Genomic DNA, 23,913 nt, shown 5'->3' with positions numbered 1-23,913 from the left:
TCAACATGGTGAAACCCCGTCTCTACTAAAAATACAAAAAATTAGCTGGGCACGGTGGCGCATGCCTGTAATCCCAGCTACTCAGGAGGCTGAGACAGGAGAATTGCCTGAACCCAGGAGGCAGAGGTTGCGGTGAGCCGAGATCGTGCCATTGCACTCCAGCCTGGGTAACAAGAGCGAAACTCTGTCTCAAAAAAAAAAAAAAAACCTTTTTTTTTTCATTGGCTGTCAGATCAGATCTTCAAGATAATTGCTTTAGGATGGTATTCACTGCCCTGCTTACCTGTCCAGTCTTATTTCTGCCATTCCTTTCTTTGACCCTGAGCTTACAATCATGCTGGATTTCTTGTGTGATTCATGAAAGACATGATTTTTTTTTTTTTAATTTAACGCTTCTGTGTGCTCTGTGTGTGTGTGTGTTTGTGTTTAATCACAAGTGCTTTTTCATCTTATGTGCTTATCAACTTGTATTCTTAGGGACTCAGTTCAGGTATCATCACCTACAGGAGACTACTTTGTCACCCACTTTACATTATGGCCTCGATAACCACTCTAATATGTTAGCCACTCTACATACCTCTGTCATAGCCTCTGCCACACTGGATTGGAATCTTATTTATGTCTCTCCTGTAGAGGATATGCTTGGTGGAGGCGGGGACTATGTATCCACGGTGCTTGAAACAAAATAGGTTTTCTATAAACATCTATTTAGTAAATGCTGCAGTGAAGCTCTTTGTATACAAGTCTACTGGCCAGTCAGATAATTTCTTTAGGAGAGCTTCCAGAAGTTGAATAACTAGGTCAGAGTTAATCAACATTTTAAAGGTTCTTGACTTACACTGTCGACTAACGTAGTCAAATTGATTTATAGACGTGTCGTACTAGTTACGCTCTGCCGTCATTGCATTTGAGCACTTAAGTGGGGCCTTCTAAATCATATTTTGTGGTAAGATCTGTTAAGGTAATTGGTGCTGTCACTGCTTGGGCCATGACTGTTTAGGAAGAAGTAGAAAGTGTCTATTTGGCAGGCTTGCAGCCTGTCACCGTTTATGAGCACTTGAAAATGGGAACAAAATGTGCCAAACTAGAAAACTGAAGTTTGGTTTTCCATTTCCCATCCTGGTGTTTGGTTGCCTTTCAAATATAATTTGTTGTTTCTTGATACCATTAAATGGGCAGAGAGCTTTCTTTGGCACTCTGCATAATGCTCACAACAGTAATAGGCACACTGCCAGAATAAATGCTTTTCAGAATCTGGAAGAGCTGTTGGAGAAGCACTTCTTTCTGGTTTCCTTCTGGGATTTGCAAAGTTAATAAAAGGTGTCATTAATGTCACTGGACATTATGTTTAATGTATAACCTCCGAGTTGCTGATTGGGCTGATTAAGTTATAGTGGCTAAAGTTTTCTGTAGGCAAAAAGAAAAATAATTAACAATGCTGTATACAGTCTTTGGATTTGTATTTAATAAAACCTGCAGTAGGTTACGGAGCATTTCCCAGTGTTGCCCTGGGAAATGGGAAATGGTCAGTTTTTTTTTTTTTTTTTAATAAGCCTTAGTACTAGAAAAGAGGGAAGGTAGAATGAGCTATTGGTTACCAGAGGGGTGTCTGGAAGAAACCCTGTGTCCTCTGAAATAATTCTTTACCAGCTACATGCTCAGATTGTCATTATGCTTCTGTAGACCCAGATGTACCTATGTGCCATTTTTTCCCCCCAATCTCCATTTACTTTTTTGAGTTTTTGGACATGTGTGTATGTTGGGGTGGGTGAGAGGTGGCATGAGAGACTGGAAGCTTGCTGCTTGAGATTATGATTTCATTGTTTGGACAAGGAGTCTGATAGAGTGGATGTAAAAATGGGCCCTGCAGCTGACAGCTGTGAGGACTTGGGCAAGTGACATTGCCTCTGCAGCACTTTGTGCCTCTGATAATTTGGCTAACACCACCTAGTAGGTAGGAGGGATGTTGGGAGGCACATGTGGATGTCAGTAGCAATAAATGAAATTTGTGAAGCACCTTATTTATTAATGCCTGGCCAGTAGTAGGTGCCCACAAATGTTAATTCCTTTCTTTTTCATAAGGCTATTTCCATCAGAACATCTAGGAAAGAATTATGTTCTTTGTTGTTCTCATGCTTTGTTGTTCTCATGCTTATTCCTGGAGACAGTCTCATATTTTTGTTCCTCCCTTAGCAATTCTAGACATCAGGTATCTTTCTTTTATCCTCTCTTCCTCTCTATCTCGTTTGCATTAGAAACAAAAGTCAAAACTGAAGGGTTTTCTCTACTGAATTGTATTTATTAATTAAGTACTCTTTGCAACTAGCAGATGTTTGAAACTTGCTAATTGTATTTATGGACATGTGGTACAGTGGTCTGACCTGTCTGAAAATTTCTTCTCAAACTAGTAATTATTACAGTTGCGTTGTTGTGCAGCACTGAACACAGAGCATGATGGATTGTGGCAAGTAAACACACTGTGCTGCCATTAGTAGTTTGTTGTGGTTTGTAACTGCCCACACTGGCTGTCATTGCCATCAGATTGGGGTGTAGTAAGATGTCATGGTGGCTGTAGGAGAAAATGGAGGGAATTTTCTGCACTTTGGAATCTGAAGTTAATTAGTCTTTGGAACTAAACAGTATAAAGCATAGACATCAGATTTGTACTCTGAATTTGCATTATTCTTTGCTTTTCCTTTGTGAACAGAGGAGGATATTCATGTCACGAGGTATCATAATCATGTCCTTTTGATAGAGGATATTTGTGTGATGAGGGCATCAGGCTTAGGTGCCTGGTTCTGTCCCCTGTCTGGCTTCCTGCTGCCCATCTGCTGTCTCTTGCAGGGCTGAGCTTACTCTTCCAGATTTGGAGACTTTGGAGTATCTGATGCTTGAATCCTGTCATGACCTGCTCATTCTCCCTTTAGAGGGCTGTTGGGACTCTCTGTTTCTGGGCCTGGACAGGAGATTTTTAGATATGTGTGGAGCATAAATGAAGAGTTCCCATGGCTTTGATATAAGATGACTTTGAATGTTCTATTTTTGGAAGACAGGATTGCATGGTGATGAAGATGAGACCTCTGGAATTGGACCGCTTAGCTTCGGGTCAGTCTCATTCCTGTGGCTTACTAGCTGTATGTCCTGGGGCAAGTAATTTAACCCTAAATTTCCTCAATAAAGTAGAGGTAAAATGTGGAATGGTAAAAATGACCACCTCAAAGAGTTAATGTGAAGTAATATGCTAACATATATAAAGCATTGTGAAATAAAAATAAAATTCTAAGCCACCCAGGTGACTGAACAGACCCCTCTTGGCCAAGGATACCCTAGAAAAACTTTAAAAACTAAGTTTCCCGGCCATAATAACATGGGAGGCCGATCATGCCTTAGTACACTCCCTTCCTCACCATCACTAGACCTTCTTGCCTAAGAGTTAAACAGGAACCAGCCCAGGAAGATGAAGACTAGAAGACTTCAGCTGACCCACCGACTGACACCTGGGCTCTCCCCTCCTTTCCACCTGCTGGGCCTGGCAGCCACTTGGTTGTGGTTACAGAGCTTCTCTCCTGAGACCTGACCGTTGCCATGAACTGGCTCTGGTTGGTTTCCAGAGGTTGCACACAATGCGCCTCTGTGTCTAAAATTTCACCTTTGGACATTGAGAGCCTGATTTTACTTCATTTTAATGTTAAGTCTCTACCACAAAGTGAACATGGCTTTTATGTAACATGGATGTTTGCTCATTACATATATGTGACTCCCCTTTCGTGAATATTCACAGCTCCTCCTATAAGCTGTTAAGTGTGTGTGTTTGACCAACTTGCTTAGCATAAAACTTGTCTTCTCCCCTCCCTCCCTCAAAGTCCTGCTTTAGATTTTAGCCAGAGGCTCAGCCTGCAGGTTGCAACCCTTAGAAAGTTCTCCTTTCCAAATTTATGTATTATAAGTTGACAATATTAATTGCCTGGGAGGTAGTAACGTTTTAAAAATGCTAGCCATCATTATTATTTTACAGATGTTATTTGTCAAGTGCAGTGCTAACTGTGGAGCACATAAAGATGACTAAGAAATAGTTCTGACATAAGAAACTGCCGTTGACTAGAATGTGTACAGTGGCACTGTATACAGTGTGATAAATGCTGTGTACAGAAAACATTCTCTCTCTTCATCTCAATTATTCTCCTTACTCAGTTCAGTTTTCTTCAGCACACTCCTTTCCCATCTGACACATGATCCATTTATCATGTCTCTCCCCACTAGAATATCAACTCTGTGTAAACAGCACTTTGTTTATTGCTATATCCTAGTCAGCGGTGACTGACATGGAAGAGACATTCAGTACAAGGTACTGAATGAACGAATGTTGAAAGTACGCTGGGAGGAGAAAACAATACATTAACTTGAAGGAGACAAGAAAAACTACAGAGAATGGTAGTTTTTAAGTTAGGCCTTAAAGGATGAGTAAGAGTTTGCCAGATATCTATATGGTAGAGAAGGACATTTCTGCCAGAAGAGCCAAGGTTTAGGGATAAAGTATGACAGTCTATGGCATGAGTGAGGGAAATGGGTCACACATGTTGTGACATCAAATCATTTGAGGCCTAGTTTTCCTGGAGATTCATTTTTCTCCTTGGTTACTTTTTGTCAATTCCATGTTCTTATCTAAGTTCTTCCTTATTGCAGGATTTTTTTTTTTTAATGTAAGGTTTCATATGATAGCTTAATTTTTCTGAGTGAAGTTAATTTTGAGAATACCAGCCATTCCTCAGTGATATAATCAAGCACAAATAGACTAAATAATGATGATAAAGATAATGGTGATGATGGTGATGATGATGACATTTACAAAGCCCTTTACTGTGCCTTCACTGAAGCATTTTCACCTCCTATTTCATTTTAGCCTCCTAGTGACACTATGAGGTATGCAGGATTGATTGGCATCCCAAGTGTGTGTGTGTGTGTGTGTGTGTGTGTGTGTGTGTGTGTGTGTGTGTATTTTTTTTTTTTTTAGGCCCTCAAAATTTAATGTTTACAAAGATACACCAGGCAAGAATCCTTTTATCACTACCAAGGGCCTTAGCTCCTGTCTGGTGTCTTTGTTGTTGACTTGTGTTAGGCAGTAAAGCAGTTTGGACCAGCCAGCGCAGAGCAGCATGCTGGAGATGCCTGGTCTGTGCATTCCATTTGTGTTCCACTCAGCTTTCTGAGAGTGGGAAAGTCACAAGACACTCCTGGACTCATCTTCTTCATGTGGGTCTGACGGTTTGAGAAGCAAAGTAGAAGAGTTCAGTGAGATGGGGTAATGAGTGAGTCTCTCTCCAGTACTTTTCTAGTCATTTATTTTTCTCTTTAAAGGTACCATTTTTCCTTAGAATGGAAGCTCTATGAAGGAAACGTTTTTGTGTTACTCACTTTTGATTTCAAACAGTCAACACAGTACTTGACATTTAGAAAATAACAAACATTTTGGATGAATTGATGGTATATAGGTGGTAGCTCACTTTGCCTGCAAGTAGTAGTGTATTTTGGCTTAGGCTCTCATCTGAGCTCCAGTTCATGGATAAACGGGAGGTAAGGGAAATTCGCACACAGCCCACAGATTAGAGGTTTGCTAGTAGACAAGGCAGATGCTATCTTCATTTTCTAAGTGAAAAGACTGAGGCTCAGAGAGGTTAAATAACTTAGCAGGGTTATATGGCAGGTGAAGTGGAAGAACTCTTTTCAATCCCAGGTGTCTGATATCCAGTTGAATGGCTTCCTCAGCTCCATTGGAAAGGATTACTAATATTTGTTTATATGGAATGGATGCATATTTAGATATGTATGTTTCGTGTTTTGTCTCCCATATGTTTTCAGTATAGTAACAGTTTGAATAATATTCCTTGGTGTTGTGTACATTCATTATAAATTGACATGCTTAATTGTGACAGAAATTGATTTGGAGAAATATTGTATCAGATAAGATCAAACATGAATCATACTGCACACAAATACTCACTTTAAAAAAATATAGCTGATGAAAGATACATGTTTAAAAGACTCTTATTTTCTTAAAGAGGATGGTTTGAGCCAATGTTTGGGCAAAATGATTTTTCTTTTCTGTCACGTATTTTGACCCTTAACCTTTAGACATATTTAAAACAATTTTTTCCTTTATTCTTTTCTTTATATTTCTTTATTTTTTCTCAACATTTTATATCTTTTAAATGTCTTATATTCAGTGTCTAAGTATATTTGTTATTTGACATCATTTGTATTTAACATTACGGAATACACACTTCTTATGTTTGCTAGGCTGTAGTATCTGTTCACAAAAAGAAAGGTATTTTAACAGCTCAATAAATGAAAGAAATGTGGATCCTCCTGCAACCTATCATGTATGCCTGATAAAGCTACTTACTTAGTAAGAAGCTTAGAGGTGCTGCTGGTTCCCAGAAGGGCCATTCTGGTGTCTGTTTCTGCTCATTGTCGGTTCTCTAGCACATGGTGGCCTTTAAATGTCTGTGGAGTAAGTGAATTTATTTAATACCTCCTGTAGTAGAGACTGTTCTGAGCTAGATAGAGGAGAAGAGGGGAATAAAGATGATGTTCTGCTTTCAAGATGTACATAGACATGAAAAATACGTTAAGAGATTAAAGTGTTACCATTGTGATCCTGTCATGGTGGAAGCGTGGCCCAAGTGTGGGAGAGCCCTTGAAGAGAGCCCTTGGAGAGCACAGCTAATTCATGGGTATGTTTGGAGGGAGTTGTCACAGGAATGGTGCATTTGAGATTGTGTACAAAGTATAAATGGGATGGAAAGAGAAAAGGGAGGCAGGATAATAGCATATACACGGTCATGGAGCCCTGATAGTCCATGGTGGCTTTTGGAATGATGAAGAGTTATGACTGGATGGCTGCTGTAAGGAAGGGAGAGAGGATGAGCGAGAATGTTCAACTTGGTTAATTCCACCTGGGTATCTGTACTGATTAATGGAATGTGGATGTTGCTCTGAAAGCAAGTGGGGTAATCTTCGTAACTGTCAGATTTAAGAGATTGTTATAAAATGATTAGGTCTTCTTACACAGAGGTGCTTCAAAAATTATATCTTTTAAAAAATCATTGTTAAAAATTTTAGTTTTAATGTTTTCACAAATTGATATTGTGTGTGTATGTGCATATTTACATATGTATGTATGTATATGTGTATGTATAAGTGTGTATGTGGGACATCAGTATTCAGAAAACATCTCTGTATAATATATAAATATGTTTATATATAAAATTGCATATATAGTTCTATATAAAATTATATAGTTCTATATAAAATTATATATTTTATATATAGATATATAATTTTATATAGTTAGATATATTTGATTTTAACTGGTACATGTGCTGATAGTGATACTCATCATACTTTGCTTAAAGGAAGATTACCACGATATTGATTTCAGAAGCAGAACTAAGCGGGGAATGAATTTTTTAGAACGTTGGATTGTTATTGCCAAATTATTGAATAAGTAGCATTGTCAGGTATGCATGATAAGTTCCAGGAGGAACCATATTTATTTCATTTACTGGGTTTTTAAAATAACTGTCTTATTGTGAGTAGATACTGCAGCCTGGAGAGACAAGAAGTTTGCAGACCTACTTCTTGAATTTGCTTATTACGAGAAAAAATTTTCTTAAAAAAATGTATGCTCTTATGTGTACTCCTGTTTGGATTCATCGTCTAGAGATGAGAGAAAGTTAAGGATAGCAATTCTCAGTCGAGTTCCAGTAATCCTTTTGAAAAATTATGCCATCCTTAACAATAGAGTGGTTGAGAAATAGACCAAGATGAGGAAGCAAGCCTACTGATAGTTATAGTATGGATTTCATAGTTGATGGGGAGTCGGGCTATTACCGGAAGCATAGAAAGAGTAGATGTTCAATTTGCAGCTGCTAAACAGCATCCACGATATGAGTGTTGTATGGCGTCATAACTTAAGGAAAAGGGGCTTGATTTTTACTATAGTCAACATCAAGGTAGTTCCTGCCTTGCTTGTGATGCTTAATAAACATTTTCTGAGTGGCTGTTAAGTGTTTGTTCCCAGCTAAGCCTTGGTTCTTAACCCAGTACTGCTAATTATTAGCTGTGCAATGTTAGATTAGTTACTTTTTTGAGCCTTCTGATTTTTCTGAAAAATAAAGGAAATACTGTGTGTAAAAGCCTCATAATGTACCTGCTGATAGTGAATGACCATCCAGTAAATGGTAGCAGCTATTAATATGATTATATTTTAAAATTATTATCAAATGTTAGCTAGTAATATATTTAGAGGATTTTTTTCTTTTTTGGTAATTCTGCCCAACCCCTCCCCCAACTCCTTTCAAAGTTTGCCTTACTAGCTACACTCTAAACTCCGAGGGGATAGGGCTGGTTTTTTTGTTTTGTTTTAAAATTTCCACCATATCTGTCATGGTGCTGGACAGATAATGTGTGTATGTTAAGATAATGTGTGTCTGGCCTAGACTTAAATGTGTGTATTTATACTAGGTTTTAGCAAAAGTGGTTTAAAAACTAAAAGTAATAAATAGAAGAAAGCTTATAGAATAAAAATTTTTGTACAGATATACAACTTGTGTTTTAAGTCAAAAAGTTAAAAAATGTTTATAAAATAAAAAAGTTATAGTAAACTAATGTGAATCATTTATTGAAGAAAGAAAACTATTTGTTAATAACTTTGGTGTAGCCTAGTATACAGTGTTTTCCAAGGGCTACAGTAGGTGATGTCCTTTGCATTCACTCGCTCTCAGAGCAACTTCCACTCCTGCAAGCGCCATTCATGATAAGTGCCTTATACAGATGTTCCATTTTTTATCTTTCATACCATATTTTTACTGTACCTCTTCCTGTGTTTGGCTGGATTTAGATTCACAAGTACCGTTGTGTTGCTGTTGTCTGCAGCATTCAGTACAGTAACATGCCGTACAGGTTTGTAGTTTAGGAATAAGAGCCCACACCATATAGCTTAGGTGTGTAGTGGACTGTAGCACTAGGTGTGTGTAAGTGCATGCCACGATGTTCCCGCAGAAGTGAAATTGCCCAGTGATGCATTTCTCAGGACAGATCCCCATCATGAAGTAGCACGTGCCTGTTACTAGTATGGACTTTACCTTGCCTGATTTTCTAGATCTTTTTGTCTGTGAATAAAGACAGTTTGTGTTCCCCTCCCCCCAAAAATCTGAATTACTTTTACATTTCTTTTTCTTCTGTTATCGTACTGGCTAGGACTCCACTACATTGTAGAGTAGATATGGTGAAAGAGGACATCCTTTCCCTGTTTCTGATCATGGGGAAAAATCATGCAATCTTTCATCGTTAATTGTCGTATGTGTGGGATTTTCAGAGATATTCTTTATTAGGTTTAAGAAGTTTGTTTTTCCATTTTGCTGTGAGTTTTTATTATAATAGTTGTTTAATATTTTAAAATATTTCTGCATCTCTTTAGTTGATAAAGTTTTATTTGTCTGTTAATGTGGTGAATTACATTGAATATTTTCTAATATTAAGCCAGTCACCTACTAGGGGTGACCTGCACTAGATGATCATGTGTTATCCTGTTTAAGTATTGCTAGATTCAATTTGTGAAAAACAGTAAGAAATTTTTCATCTTTCTTTACAAGGAATGTTGGTATATAGTTTTCCTTTTCTAGTAAAACTTTGTGATTTTGGTATTAGGCTAATAAAATGAGTTGAGAAGTGTTCACTCTTTATTCTGGAAGAGACTGTGTAGAATTGTTATCGTTCTACCTTACATGTGTGACAGTTCACCAGTGAAGCCATTGGGCTTAGAGTTTTCTTTGAGAAAAGCTTTTAAACTATGAATTCAGTTTCTTTCATATATAGAAGGCTATTCTTGCTATCTTTTCCTTTTTGAGTGAGCTTTGGTATTTGTTTCTTCTAAGGAAATAATCTCATTTGAATGATCAAATGTATTGCTGTATAACTTGATAATATTCTCTTACTCTTATAGTGAATGTAGGATCTGTGGTGGTGTCACTCTTATTCCTGATACTATTAATTCTTTAGTCTCTTTTTTCTTAATCAGTCTGGCCAGAGGCTTTTATTTTACTGAGCTTTCCAAAGCATCGACTTCTGGTTTTATTATTTCTTCCCAATGCTTTCTATTTGTAATTTCATTCATATGCACTCGTTATGTTTTCCTTCTTCTGTTTCTTGAGCTTGATTTACTAGTATCTTCAGTTGTCAGCTTAGATCATTGAGTTGAACCTTTTTTATGAATGCAGAATCCTGAGCAAGCTGGTTTTCTGCCCTTCCTCTGGAGGCAGATGCCTTTAGTGTCGGTGCTGTATGTGTGTGCAGGGTAGGTTTTTAAATCTTCCACAGTAGGTTCAAGAGAATGTCTTCTCGTCCCCTCTGCCACCACCACTGTCTCTCCCAGGTTACCTATGGCTTTGGTTGCAACCCCTTGGCTGGAACCTGGAGAGGCAGAGGAGGGCATTGATTGTGAGGGCTTCTTATCTTGCCCTCGGGGCAAATGGTTTTTGCTTTGATTGAGGGAGGGTCTGTGATAATGCAAGCAGAGGTGTTTTTTTTTTGTTTTTTTGTTTTTGTTTTTGTTTTTTTTGTTGTTGTTATTTCTTCTCTGGCTCCCAGTGGGCTCTAATCCCCACTTGTACCACCTAGAGGAGCTCTCTTAAGTCTCCTGCTCCTCCCCTAGTCTTGCTTGTGAGCATCGAAGTCGAAGCCTGTGGAAAATGTTGGAGAGTGAGTGTTTTCTCCCAGGTGTTTCAAACGATTACAGGAGCCCACATGGAGCCTCTGAGGATTTGGTAATATTTTGATTGTTTTCTTCCTGCTTTCTTTCGTAGCTACCACTTCTGTGCTCTGCCAAAGGTGAAGCATTTCTTGGGTCCTGTCTCTCTTTGGCGGGGCTTTAGAATTCATCCCACCTGTTTTTGTGACTTAGCTTTCTGATGAGCTCAAAAATTATTTTGTCAATTATCCAACTTTTTGTCATTATTATGGGGCAGGCTGTGTTCTCTTTCTGCTTTCTGAATCCTAAGTAGAAGTTGAATCTCAGCTTGGTAAGCCTTTAAATGCAAGTCCACCTTTAGGGCTCCCAGGAATAGCTGAATTAGAGGTAGAGGAACTATATCATGACAAGAATTAGTTATATCAGGCAGAACATGATATCAGTCAGAAGATGATACTTTCTCCTTCCTGAATTTGTGCCAGTAAACAGCACTTTTACTCCCACTTCCTCCTAGTGTCTGTTGGTCCTTTGCAACTTCTTATTTCACATATCATATTCCATCATGATTTTTTTTCTTTAAAAGTTTGTTTAGGCTACCCAAATCTAAATTCCTAAAGGTTAGGGGCTTATTTTCATCATTGTTTTTCTAGCTGCAGTTCAGTGCCAGGTCAATGGGCCACACTGGGTGGATAGGTAGATAATTGGAGTGAGAAGAGTGGTGAAGAGTAGAGAAGAGTGGTGTAGGAAGAGATCTTTGCCTCTCTGGAAGTGGTTAGAGAATTTGAGGAAGGAATGTCTGAGATGGAAGTAAGTTACTTGGTTTTAAGTATAGATATGTGGCATTTTTAATATTTTAGAAATTGTAGTTTAAGCAACTAAATATTCCTTTTGAAATGTAAATATGTGCTACAGAGATATGTGTGCCCTTCCAGGGAAGTAAAAGTAGGCTCTGCAGATGAGCCAAGAGCTGTGTTGGAGATAGAGCACACGAACCCTTGAGCCGAGGTACACATTTAACTACAGCTGTGGAGATGTGTGGGCACGGATCTAGTTTGAGAAAGCAGAAGTAGGAAGGAAAACTTAGAGAAAGGGAAAGGTCATGCAAAAAAAAATAGAAAAAGAATAAATCAGTGACTTGAAGGAAACACTTCAGAAGCAATTTTTTTTTAGATGGAGTCTCACTCTGACACGCAGGCTGGAGTGCAGTGGTGCGATCTCAGCTCACTGCAGCCTCTGCCTTCCACGTTCAAGCAATTCTTCTGCCGCAGCTGGGATCACAGGCATGTGCCATCACACTCAGCTAATTTTTGTGCTTTCAGTAGAAATGGGGTTTCACCATGTTGGCCAGGCTGGTCTCAAACTCCTGACTTCAGATGATCCACCTGCCTTGGCCACCCAAAGTGCTGAGATTACAGGTGTGAGCCACCATGCCTGGCAGAAGCATTTTTAAAAATAAGTATAGGGGTTTGAAAAAAAATCTGTAAGTATCCACAAGGCTGAACATGAAGGAGGCTACTTAATACTGAGGCACATGGCTGCCTTGGCAATTTCTTAACTTAAATCTCCATATCCTGAGATATACACACACACACACACACACACACACACACACACATACACACATACATACATATACACACACATACATACACACACGTACATATCTGTGGATATATATATATACATGTATAAATTATTGGTATGTGATCATCTACCTCAAACAAAGTGGTTTAAAACAGTGTTGTATTAACCCACCTTGGCTGGACACTCAGCATGGGTCCTCCCATGGCTGCTTGTGGGCTGGTGGTCAGTGGATGGAAACTCAGCTGGGGACTTAGCTGGAGTTCTTGGCCAAATACCTTGCCCATTGCTTGCCCATAGCTTGCCCATAGCCTTATTATGGGTTGCCTTTCTTAGAGCACAGGGGCACGGTTCCCAGAGGGACTGTTCCAAGGGTGAGCAATTAAGAGGCTATGACAGGATCGAAATGCATCTTATGATCTAGACAAGGAAGTCCCAGAATGCTACTTCTGCCACATTCTATTGGTTCAGTCACTAAAGTGAGCCCGAACTGAAGGGGAAGTGAATTAGACACCCCTCTCCTTGGGAGGAGTAACAGAGGGAAGTTGGGACCATCGTTGTCATTTGAATGATGATGAGCACAAACAAGGTTTCACTATTTTACAAGGCATACTGGCCTTTAGAGCACAGTGGTACTGTCCAGTCTGTATATCCCCACTCCATTCCCGGACAGCTCTGAATGAAAATCAACTATGTTGTTAACCGTGGATATGTCAGAAACGCTCCATAGGTACTAAAGGCAGGTTTAAAAGAGTATTTCTGAAAAGGAGATTTTTGTCTCATACTTCAGCAGCCCCTGCTTGTGTTTTTTGCTTCTTCATTGCTACATTTTAGTGGCTGTTTTCAAGGCCTACAGGGTTTGTAAATGTTTCTTTTCTGCATGAATTCAAACTTAACACCTTTTATTACAAACATCACAAGCATCTCTTGTGACCTCTTACTAATAGGAAGTGTCATACCAGAAAACTCTTTTCTTGGGCATGAAGGTGGAGTCACAGGCACAATTTGTAAGGTGATTAGGACAAAAAAGATAATATATCAAAAGATATTGATAATTAGTTTTACTGTAAATACCTGAAACAGCAGGCATTTATTACTGTCTGCCATATGTCAAGCACTGTGCTTAGTAGGTGCTCCTTAAGCACTGAAGTTATTTAATTTTTTCAGTAACCATGGTATGTAGATACTATTTTCCTTCCTTTTGCATATGAATAAAGTGTTAACCAAGTGAATAAGTTACCTATTTTAGATCGTAAAAAGCTAGAAGTTGGACAGCCTATTTGTATTATTCCATTTGACTTCTCCAAAATATATTCTTATTCTCTTAATAATTGGATCACTGTCAGATGATTTACATTAATATGAAGCAGAGCTGTCCTTTTGCACTAAATTACCATGGCATGATTGTGCCTTCCTTCCTTTATGCTGCTTCGTGAACCTAGGTTGGTGGTTCGATTCTCAAGCTAATGTGTTCATTAAAGGACAATGCCTGCCTCTATATGATGGGGATGAATGGGCTAGAAGACATTCTCAGTCTCAGAGATGACAACAAATCCAGTTATGTTCTCTCTATGTTGCACTGCTACAAGGGATTGAAGCTTTAGTACATAAAAGACCCTTTCCTTGGGGATTCTTTTGTGGATGACAATGAGAGAGCTTTTTAGTTTAATTAAGGAATGCCTCAGCAGCAGTCCCCTAAGTGGTTCACCCACCATACTGCATTGCTTCTCACGAGGCAAGCCTTCCTCCCTAGGGTGGCCAGAGTGATCTTTTATCAACCAGACCCGATCACATAATTCTTTTGTTGAAAACTTTTCAAGATATCTTAGTTTACATATCTGAAGAGGACTGAATTGAGCCCTTCTGCTGATGGATTTCATGGCCCTGCGTATTCACCTGTCAGAACATTCATTAACCTTTGCTATAGTTATCTTCCTGCTGGCTTCTTTCCCTGCCTGCTTTGTTTCTTGAGCATCAAACTTTTTTCTTGTTTCTGGAAGAATTCCGCAGCCATCGTATAGTCTCCAAAATATTAGAGGCATTCAATAAATCAGTGAATGAAAATGATTTCAAGTCATGGCAAAAAGTCTTTCCTTCTTTTTTAAAATATCATTAAGTATACATAGATTAATCATTCATTTAGTCATCTAAATCATATTAAATAGGTACTCTGAAATACAAAGGATGCAGAATTAAGAAAGTCATTGATCTGGCTCCCACACGCACAATCAAGTGTGAAGATGGCACTAATACCTGTGGTGAGTGCTGTGGAAGCATTGCACAAACATACCTGTCCTGGACAAAACTGGGTATTGTTTAAAAAAAAAAACTACATTACTATAAATTTGACTTAGATCCATTTCAGAGTGGTTTTGCTCATTTTATATACTCTTAGAATTGACTGACTTAATATTTCTCATACCTTACAACCAAAGGTCAGTTTGGGTGCCTATTCTAGTGGGCAGGCACCTGATTATACAGGTAAACAAGGTGGAATATGGCAGAAAGAAACATGAGAGAGTGCAGTTGTCGTTGTGAAGATAGATATTTTCAGTGTCTTTTTTATTGTATGTGTCATTTCGATGTGCATATGGGCAATATAATGACAGTACATAGGGGTAATACCAGTATCTGCTGACTATCAGGCATTGTTTATATTTGTTTTCTGTTTTAGTTCCTTACAACATTCCTGTACATTAAGCATATTATTGTGTATATTTTGCCAATAAAGAAACAAAATGTCAGAAATTAATTTTGCTCAAGTCTTGCAGCTGCTAAGTGGTGGAGCTGCAATTTAAATCCACTTCTGCCTATTCTTGAGTCATTCTTTCTGCTAATCCACCTTAATGCTATTAAAACTCTTGGTAGACTTGGCTACATGTGTGTATGTTGTTTTATCTATACAAAATGCAAATTGCAGCTCTTATATGGAACTTGGTCTTTCATTTTAACTTCCTCTTTTTGGAGATGTAAAATCTTAGATGTGGGATATAGCCAGCAGGCAGCATTTTTGTATGACACATTATCTGCACGTCTCAGTTTGTTCTTTCATTGCATTTTTTAAGTTATTCATTCTCACTCTAGAAACATCAGAATGTTTTAAAGGCATTTATCTTATTTACTTTCTCTTCCTGAGTTTTTAACCCTGCCAGGAAAGAGGAGATTGCTTTGACTTTTTATTTGATCAAAGATACTTTTTATGTCAGGTGAAAATGAAAACTATTTTTAAGCAATCTCATTTTTTCTTTATCTGATCATTTCCATGCTGGAGTTCTTACCCCCTTTTAGCCCCACAAAACTAAAAATAAAACATAAAATTATTTTGTGACATGTAAAATAAAGTTTCAAGTTGTTAGCCTATTACAGTTACAGTTTACAGTTGCTAGTTTACGGGAGTTAAAACTATATAATGGCTACAGTTACCTTCAGGACTTTAAAATAGAAAATCGCATTTTCCTATTTAGTGATTTTTCATCTCAATTAATTAAAGAGAGTATGTCACTGATCCCAGACAATCGCTGCACCTGCTGATAGACTTAGCCCCCAAAACATGGATTTCAAGAGGAGATAAAAGTTTAGTACAGAGGTCAGAGGTCAGTGAGAGAAAATTCAGTTCATTGTGAGGTATCATAAGCCAGGATCTGGGTAGTTGTTTTTTTGGTTTTTGTTTGTTTGTTTTTTTAAACTAAAGGGGTTAGAAGTAATAATGGAGCACATAGTTTGCTTCATATTGTGCCTCTTGAAGTCTTTTGTTTCCAAAGAATAGAACCTGACTTTGGCCAAACACCAAACAGATTTATCAGAAGGATTTGCGGAGCTCCCAGGGCTGATGGAAGATAAAGGAAATAGGTTTTTAAATGGGGGAGAACAGAGGCCACTCTAAAGAGGAATTATCTGGAAAGGAAGCAGAGGTCCACCTTACTCTCTTCACAGAAGGTGGTTTGCTCTTAACTACAGGTCTTGGCTGGGCTGGGTAGGGCGAGGTATGGAGCTCGAAGATACTTCCTAGGAGAAATGAAAAAGCTCAGAACTTGTGGTTTAGTTAAGGTCATTCAACTAGTTTATATCAAAAACCAAAAGGGATCTCATACCTTCTGATGGTTTAAGATTCTTTTATGTATCCATTTCTTCATGCAGTACTTGGCATGCTCAAGGTGCTCTGCTGAGGGCTGGCATTTAGCCACGAGTAAGACGGATCTAAACAATTTCATATGGGGGAGTGCTTGTGAAAGATGAGTAAAATGATTAAGTAGGAATTAGTGGAAACATACTCAGTATATCCTGCTTGAATTAAATATTCTCACTGAAGAATGTGGTGACCGTTGCTTTCACCAAAAACATGGACTTTTAATCAGATACAGATTCAGTAACTACTTGTTTCACTTAACTTGGCAGGGAAAGACAAGACCATCCTGCATTTGTCTCTCTGCCTTGAAGGTTAATTAAGATGTTATATTGAAAACTGCCTCAATTGTTTGTCTGCTGTTTCGTAGGCTCTCAAGAAATGCTGGTTCCCATCTTCCCCTGTCTTTAAACTATAGCTAGAACAGTTTATGGTTGAAAGGAGTTTAATTCATAAAACAAACAGAAACAAAATAGCTGAATTCTGAGCTCCTTTTCTTGATTCTGTTATGTTTTCTTAGAATTGAAGGTCTTGGAACTTACCCAGTGGTGACTCCTCAGCACACATAAAGGTGTGATGCTTTGGCATTCAGATTTCTCAAGGGCTTCAGAAAATACCAGTCATGATATATTATGTTTTGGACAAAGTTTTTTTTTTCTTTTAGCATATTGTTTCTATGAGTTGCAAAAATTATTTCCTGAAGAATCATGTGTCTGACAAACGAGAAACTTAAAAGGTATCAAAGAATGCTTAAGATATCTGAATACATTTGAAAGAAAACAAATTCAACAGATTTGAGATGGAAGTGAGATTAGAGGAAAAGAAACATAAAGTCATAAACTTTTACCCATTCTTCAGTAAGATTGATAGCTTTTACCAGTTATCCAAAGATGTAGGTTACTAATTTTTTCTTCTATTTTACAGAAAAGTTTGAGTGCAGGGATTTTTTGTTCTTCTTCTTTCACAGATCTCATGTAGTAGAATTTTCCTCAATGTCTTACATTTAGTCGTAAGAGAAGCCTTGTCCTTGCCAAATGACCTTGTAATCACCAGAAGACATTTTCAGATGCTGTTGTTTTGTAATTCTCACTTTTTGCACTCTTTAGTCCTTGGCTTTACAATGTGTGAATTCTTTCACTGAATTCAGACTATCACATCTTGCGCTTTTTGCACGCATTACTTGAAGGCTTTTAATTTGCTTCACTCCACTGACATAGGTAGTTGCAAGACTTGTAAAGGATTTTATAACACTTTAAAATATATATATATATTTATTCCTGAACAGTCTCATGATGATGTTTTTTGATAAAGTTAGTTTAACCTTAATATCAATAGCATTTGACATTAAATCATCAGGACAGAACAGCCACAGGGCATTGCCGTGAGGTGCAGTTTTGTGTCTGAGCTATGAATCTTCCTGATACCACCCTATATAAATGTCTCCCTAGACTTCCCAGTCCTGTCATAAAGGAACTTAGCATAGCTTTAAAAGCCCTCCCCAATCTGTCTACCTTTTCTACACCTGATACTCTCCCCTTGTACCTTATGCTTTTGTCACACTGCTGTTCTGTATTCTTTGAGAACATGGATATCTTTCTGAAGTTTTGCCAATGCTGTTCCCTATGCATATGATGCCCCCTCCACATATCCAAGCCCATTTGTTTAGGCCCAGCTAAAATATTACTCATTCTGAAGATTCCCTGGCTCTTTTGACCTAGAAGTGTTTATCTTATACATATATTGTAATACTTTATTTGTACTTTTCATAAAATGCTTGCAATTTATACTTGACATTGTGAGTATCCTCTTGTAGTATTTATTAAATATATGTTTCTTGAGAATATAGGGCTGGCATCATATTATACGGTAACATAACTGCCATTTATTGAGCTCAGGGATGCCTGTCTCCAAAGTCCATGTGTGGTTTTTCCATCCCCTCGAGCTGCTGCTTAGAATCATTGTGTGTTATGAGATATGAGAGCACATTGTAGGCACTCAGTAAATTCTTGCTCAATGAAAGAATAAATGTCTCAGTTTCAGTGGCATCTCTTTCTGATGGTCATATCTTTTCACTTCCTTTTTGTTTTTTACGTGTGTTCTAGATGTATTTTGTAGTAACCTCTAGCCACATGAGGCAATTTAAATTTAAATTAATCAAAATGAAATGAAACTAAAAATTCATATCTTTGATTACCTAACCACCTTTCAAGTTGTCAGTAGCTACACATGTAGCTAGTGGCTGCCATATTGGACTGCACAGACATAGAGCATTGTGATCATTGAAAGTTATTTTGGACAGTGCTGGTCTTCATGTTTTGATTGCCATGAAGGCAATCACTGCACGTGTGGTATGACTGTATGACAGAAATAATATAGTGGACAGTGTCATACAGAAATATACCTGTATATAATATAATAAAACACTTTTCAATGTTAGGTTGTTCCAGAAGTACATTTTTCTGTAGACCTTGGGCACATGCACAGTTCTCTGAACTGCTTTACGGAAACTGCTTTGTCCACCTGCTGCCGTCACTGTATTATGGAGGGAAGCCAACATATTTTTTCCCTGAAGCTCTGAGCTTTAGAGAGCTAGCCAGGCTGCAGAGGCCTAACCCTGTAGCCCTGGTTTAGTTGGAAGGGTTCCCTGTAATGACCCTTGTACTTACATCTGTTAATTAGACGTGGCCTCCTGGGTTGAAATTGCCTTGGGACCCTTGATATGGTCACACTGATGTAGGAGTAGCTTTTTCAGGTTCTGAAAGTATTTTTTTTTAAACCATGATCTCATTTAGTTTCACCTCAGCTAGTGAGGTAATAGGTGATCTTCATGTTACAGATGTTACAGATGCAGAATTGAGTCTCAGAGAAGTTAAGTAACTCACCTAAATAAACTCAAAGTATAAGTTATGACAGAAGAGTTCCAGAACCTCCAACTTCATGTTCAAAATTCTTGTAATTTTACCATGCCCATACCCCTCTCAATGGTAGGACTGCTACAGTTAATCAGTTTTCTGGTCAAGAGAGTTTGGAGTTACTATAATGATACTTTAATCTTTTTTTTGTTTAATTCGAGTTATATTCATATTTAAATTTTATTAGCCTTTTATTAGCTCTCATAAATATGCAGAAGTATAGGCTGTAGTAAGCATTGTTAATCACGACTCCAGAGGTAGACCTCAATCTGCTAAGTGATAGTCAGGAGGACAGAGAGGCTTCCGACTCGCATCTTTGTTTCTCGGTGTCATACTGTAAGTAAGTGCTGGCCTATTATTTGAACTCATGTTTTTATTATTTCAAGTCTCACTAAATTATGCTTCTGTTTCCATATCATTATTAATTTCGGCTCTCTTACCGAAGGTGTCAAAAAAGCTAGACGGTTTTGCTTGTCTGGTGGCTGTAGGTTAATATGCTGTTCTGGGAGTGCCATCAGCAAAAACAGGTGACAAAATAGCTCGATTAAGCATTCACTTAGGGCTCTTTTTGCATTTCCCTCTAAGCAACTTAATTTTACATTCATCTTATGCCTCCGGTTTTGGCTTCATTTGTTCCCAAGCTTGAAATCATGGAATTGAAAGAACTTGGCTGGTTGTAGCATTTGTATGTAGAACCTGTAATACAGTTTCTTTGTCAGAGGCATAATTAACAATGTGATTTGTACATCTACTGCCTTCTGGTATTCACAACACAGTTTGTAAACTTAATTAGTTCTTGGAATAGCAAATGTTTTGAAGATGATAAACACTTTCCCTCTGAATAATGTGTTGAATGGTTATATATTCATAGAAATTTACTCTATGTTACTCAAATTGGAATGCTGATAGGTGTGCTTCTCAAGGTAAATGTTACCTGCAGTTGCATATTCCCAGATTATATTGTCTTCCTGTGCTTTTCACAGGGGAAATCAGACATTTAGTTCAGATAATTTCGCCTCCAGGAATATTCATTATGGTTGCATTGTATAGAGAACATCTATGCTAATGTCATTACACAGATGCCATTTTCCCAAACTTTGATGGCCATCATGATGATATATACTGGGGGAGGAGTGGGTAACAAGCAGACACACCGCTATAACAGTACTTCACTTATCCTCTGCTCTCAGCTCTTCAAGATGTAGTCGAGACCAAAGATGAAAGCGAGTAAGCCTTCTCAGCAGCTCAAAGAGATGCTGCAAAAAAATATGCCGCTGTCCAGGAAAACTTGTTTTGCCTTTTCTTTAGGGCATTATTTCCATTAGTAAATCACAATCCTAAAAAAGTTTAGCTATTTGGTTTTCCAAAAGCAATATTGAAGTAGAGGGAACAAATTAGAAAGACCTCAATGCCATTAGATTTGTGATTTTCAGCCCTAGGAGTCGGGGATGGGTCACACATGCCTGCGTCATGCCTACATTTTCACCCATTTTTATGCATGGAAAAACTAGAGTTCAGTGAGGCCAAGTGATTTGCCAGAGCATCTCCAGTGCTGAGTCTTGGTCTTTCCACCAAAACTTTGGCCTGTCTACCATTTCCCTGACCTGCCTGTGGTCCTTGGACCCCTTGAGAGCACTCATTCAGGCCTAGCTTGGTACCTGGCACACTATACTTAAGACTTCCTGCCTGCTGATTCCCAGGTACTTCTCAAGCAGACACACCGCTGAGAATACTTTATGAATTTACCAAGAGGGTATATCAGTCAGGTAAACTGAAATCATGCCAGATATTTTAGCAGAGAGGATCGAATAGCAGGAATTCAGTATGCATAAAATTAGAGAACTCATCTAATCTGTGTGCATATGGACAGCATTCAGCATATAAGTAACTGAGGCCCAGAGAGGCGCTTTCCAAGGTCTTGAAGTTCAGTTGTGGCAAAGTTTAGACTAATGACAACACTTTTGAGAGTCAGATTATATACAAGGTGCTGCTTGACCCAAAAAGCAAATGGGGAATACTGAAGCGACACAGAAATAGTAACGTAGGGTTAGCAGCAAGCCATCATCCTCGAGGGCGGAGAAGAAAAAGAAGTAATTTGGAGGAAGTCGGACCAAGACCCCTTTAGTATTGTTACCTCCGGAGCTTGAAGGGGGTCCTCACAGGGCTGGGACTCAGACCTCTGAGGAATGGGTCCTGGCTTGCTGAGGAGGTGTGGTGAGCGTGGTTCTGGGAACGTAAGGTAAAACATTGCTGTAACTGCTAGTATTTAGAACCATCACTCTGGTCTGCTGCCAGGAACTGGAAACACAATGGGAAGGAACAGGCTCCCTACCTCACATTCCTGATTGGCTCACAGGGAGCCACTGGCAGAGGAGAAATGAGGTTTTCAGGATCTCTGCCAAGCATTCCAGGACAGCATAGAGGGCTAGGTGTGGAGCTAAGAGACCATCTTAGCTTAATAACTGGCATAGATGGTTTGTTTGTGGAAATGAAGGATAACGTCCACTTTTATTAATTCAAACCTGTATTCTTAAGTGCTTTTTTATAAAACATATTATTTATTCACTTATCTTCACTGAAATACACAAAAATTTCTGAATGTGTTCTATTTAAGGTGCAAAACTAGTGCCTGGGGATTAGATGATGAATAACACAGTTTTACCTGTCTAAGATAGTCAGTGGGACAAATGATAAAATGTGTGTAAATCTCAGGGTTGAAAGGAACCTCCAAGTCCAATCTGCCATCAGATGATTGGATCCTTTCTTCTGTAACAATCCTGTCAGACTATGCTGGACAGGGCTCTATTGTTGAACATATATATATATATATTTTTTTTTTTTTTGAGATGGAGTTTCACTCTGTCTCCCAGACATGAATGCAGTGGTGCTATCTCGGCTCACTGCAACCTCCACCTCCCAGGTTCAAGCGATTCTCCTGCCTTAGCCTCCTGAGTAGCTGGGACTGCAGGTGCCTGCCACCACACCTATCTGATTTTTTATTTTTAGTAGAGATACGGTTTCACCATATTGGCCAGACTGATCTCAAACTCCTTACCTTGTGATCTGCCCGCCTTGGCCTCCTAGAGTGCTGGGATTACACGTGTGAGCCACCATGCCCAGCTGAACTTAAAAATATTTTAAAGATGGTTAGTTCCATCTTTGGTCAAATTTATTGTTAGAATCATCAACTCTGTAGTTTGTACTGGACCTCTTTTCTCTATAATTTCTGTCTTTGGTCCTGATTGTACTGTTGGTTTTACTACTGACTAAATCTACACCCTCCCCCACCCTTTTTTTAACGTCATATACAAAACTGTTTGTATTATAAGTTTTATTCTCTCCTAAATAATTTATACTGGATAAACATTTTCATTTATTTCAGCTGGCTTTTCTAGGCAGTGCTTTTCAACTTTTTTCTATTATTGCCTCTTTTATGGAGCCTTTGTAGACATCTTTTTTCCTGATTATCCGCCCACCCCAAATACATAGGGAGACTGCAGATATATTATATATTTCTTTATGTATCATGGCCCTTTGGTGAGCCGGCGGCCATAGTTCCTGTAATTATTGGCAAATTCTCCAAACGGATCTAGTGGAATACTTTTCTAGATTCCATGTTATTTGTCTTAGTGTTACTATCTTAGTTGGCCAACCATGTGGAATATAGATCATCAAATTATTCCACCTCCTGTTTTCAAGATAAGAATAGAAGGTAGTCAGACATTCACCTAAGGAACTTATTGTTAGTTTTAGTTAAATAAAGCTCTGTGTTTATTATTGATTCTGTCTCGCTTGCCCAGACAGTCCATGCGAAATGACAGGCCATGTGAATGAATATTCAGCCTTCAAGTAGATCAGTCTGTTTTCAGTAGATTTGGCAAGTGGAACCCCTTAGAATGCGTAATTCCTTAACTAAACATTTTATGGTTGAAGGACAAAATGAAAACAAATGCCACTGACTGGCCTTGATATAGTTATTTATTTATTTATTTTTAACAAAATTCCTACCTATTTTTAATGTGTAACTTGTTTCAGAATGTGAAGGTCTATATTTAACTTGACAACATCCCTTAGAGGAAACCCCCAGTGGGAATGTCCACTGTGAAGAGATAGCATCTGACTCCTAGGCAGAGCAACTTAGAAATGTGACTGGAGAGTGACCTAGTATGTATAACGCTCCCTGTCTTTAAATTGACATGAGAAGATAGGTCTCATTTTCAATAATTCTATAGATCTATGCCAAGATATTTCATTTCCACAAAGGCTGTGACCATTAAAATCTGTGCAATTTGATTTTTCATCAGAGTCTTAATTTTCTATCATGATTAAATCTGAGTAACAGGATGAGTGCTGTAATTGTATTTTGCTTTTCAAAAGTGTTTTATGCCTGTTTGGCCATTTTCACGTGGCTTAGAAGAACGTTGAGTATGAGTAGAATTCTTTATAGAAAAGTGACCCCCTTTATTATCATCATACAAAAAATATGATTTAATGTCCGAAGGTTCTTTCCTCACCCTCAATTTACTCTGAGCCTTTACTGTGTAAATAGG

At 38.3% G+C, this 23,913-nt stretch overlaps 1 protein-coding gene across 21 annotated transcripts in view; it reads left to right on the top strand.

The window, feature by feature from the left end:
* KHDRBS3 (KH RNA binding domain containing, signal transduction associated 3) overlaps positions 1–23,913 on the top strand; it is a 196,766-nt gene that overhangs the window by 25,150 nt on the left and 147,703 nt on the right. Inside the window, exon 3 of one of the 21 annotated variants that reach the window (XM_078353120.1) lies at positions 3,050–3,105. The exons of 19 other annotated variants lie outside the window; for them this stretch is intronic. In XM_078353120.1, coding sequence (XP_078209246.1) covers positions 3,050–3,105 — 56 coding nt within the window. The remainder of the gene's footprint in view (positions 1–3,049; positions 3,106–23,913) is intronic. One more of the 21 variants, XM_078353123.1, reaches the window with a different exon arrangement.

This window comes from Callithrix jacchus, chromosome 16 (assembly GCF_049354715.1).
Source record: "Callithrix jacchus isolate 240 chromosome 16, calJac240_pri, whole genome shotgun sequence".
Lineage (NCBI taxonomy): Eukaryota > Metazoa > Chordata > Mammalia > Primates > Cebidae > Callithrix > Callithrix jacchus.
This window is presented reverse-complemented; position numbering and strand designations above follow the sequence as displayed.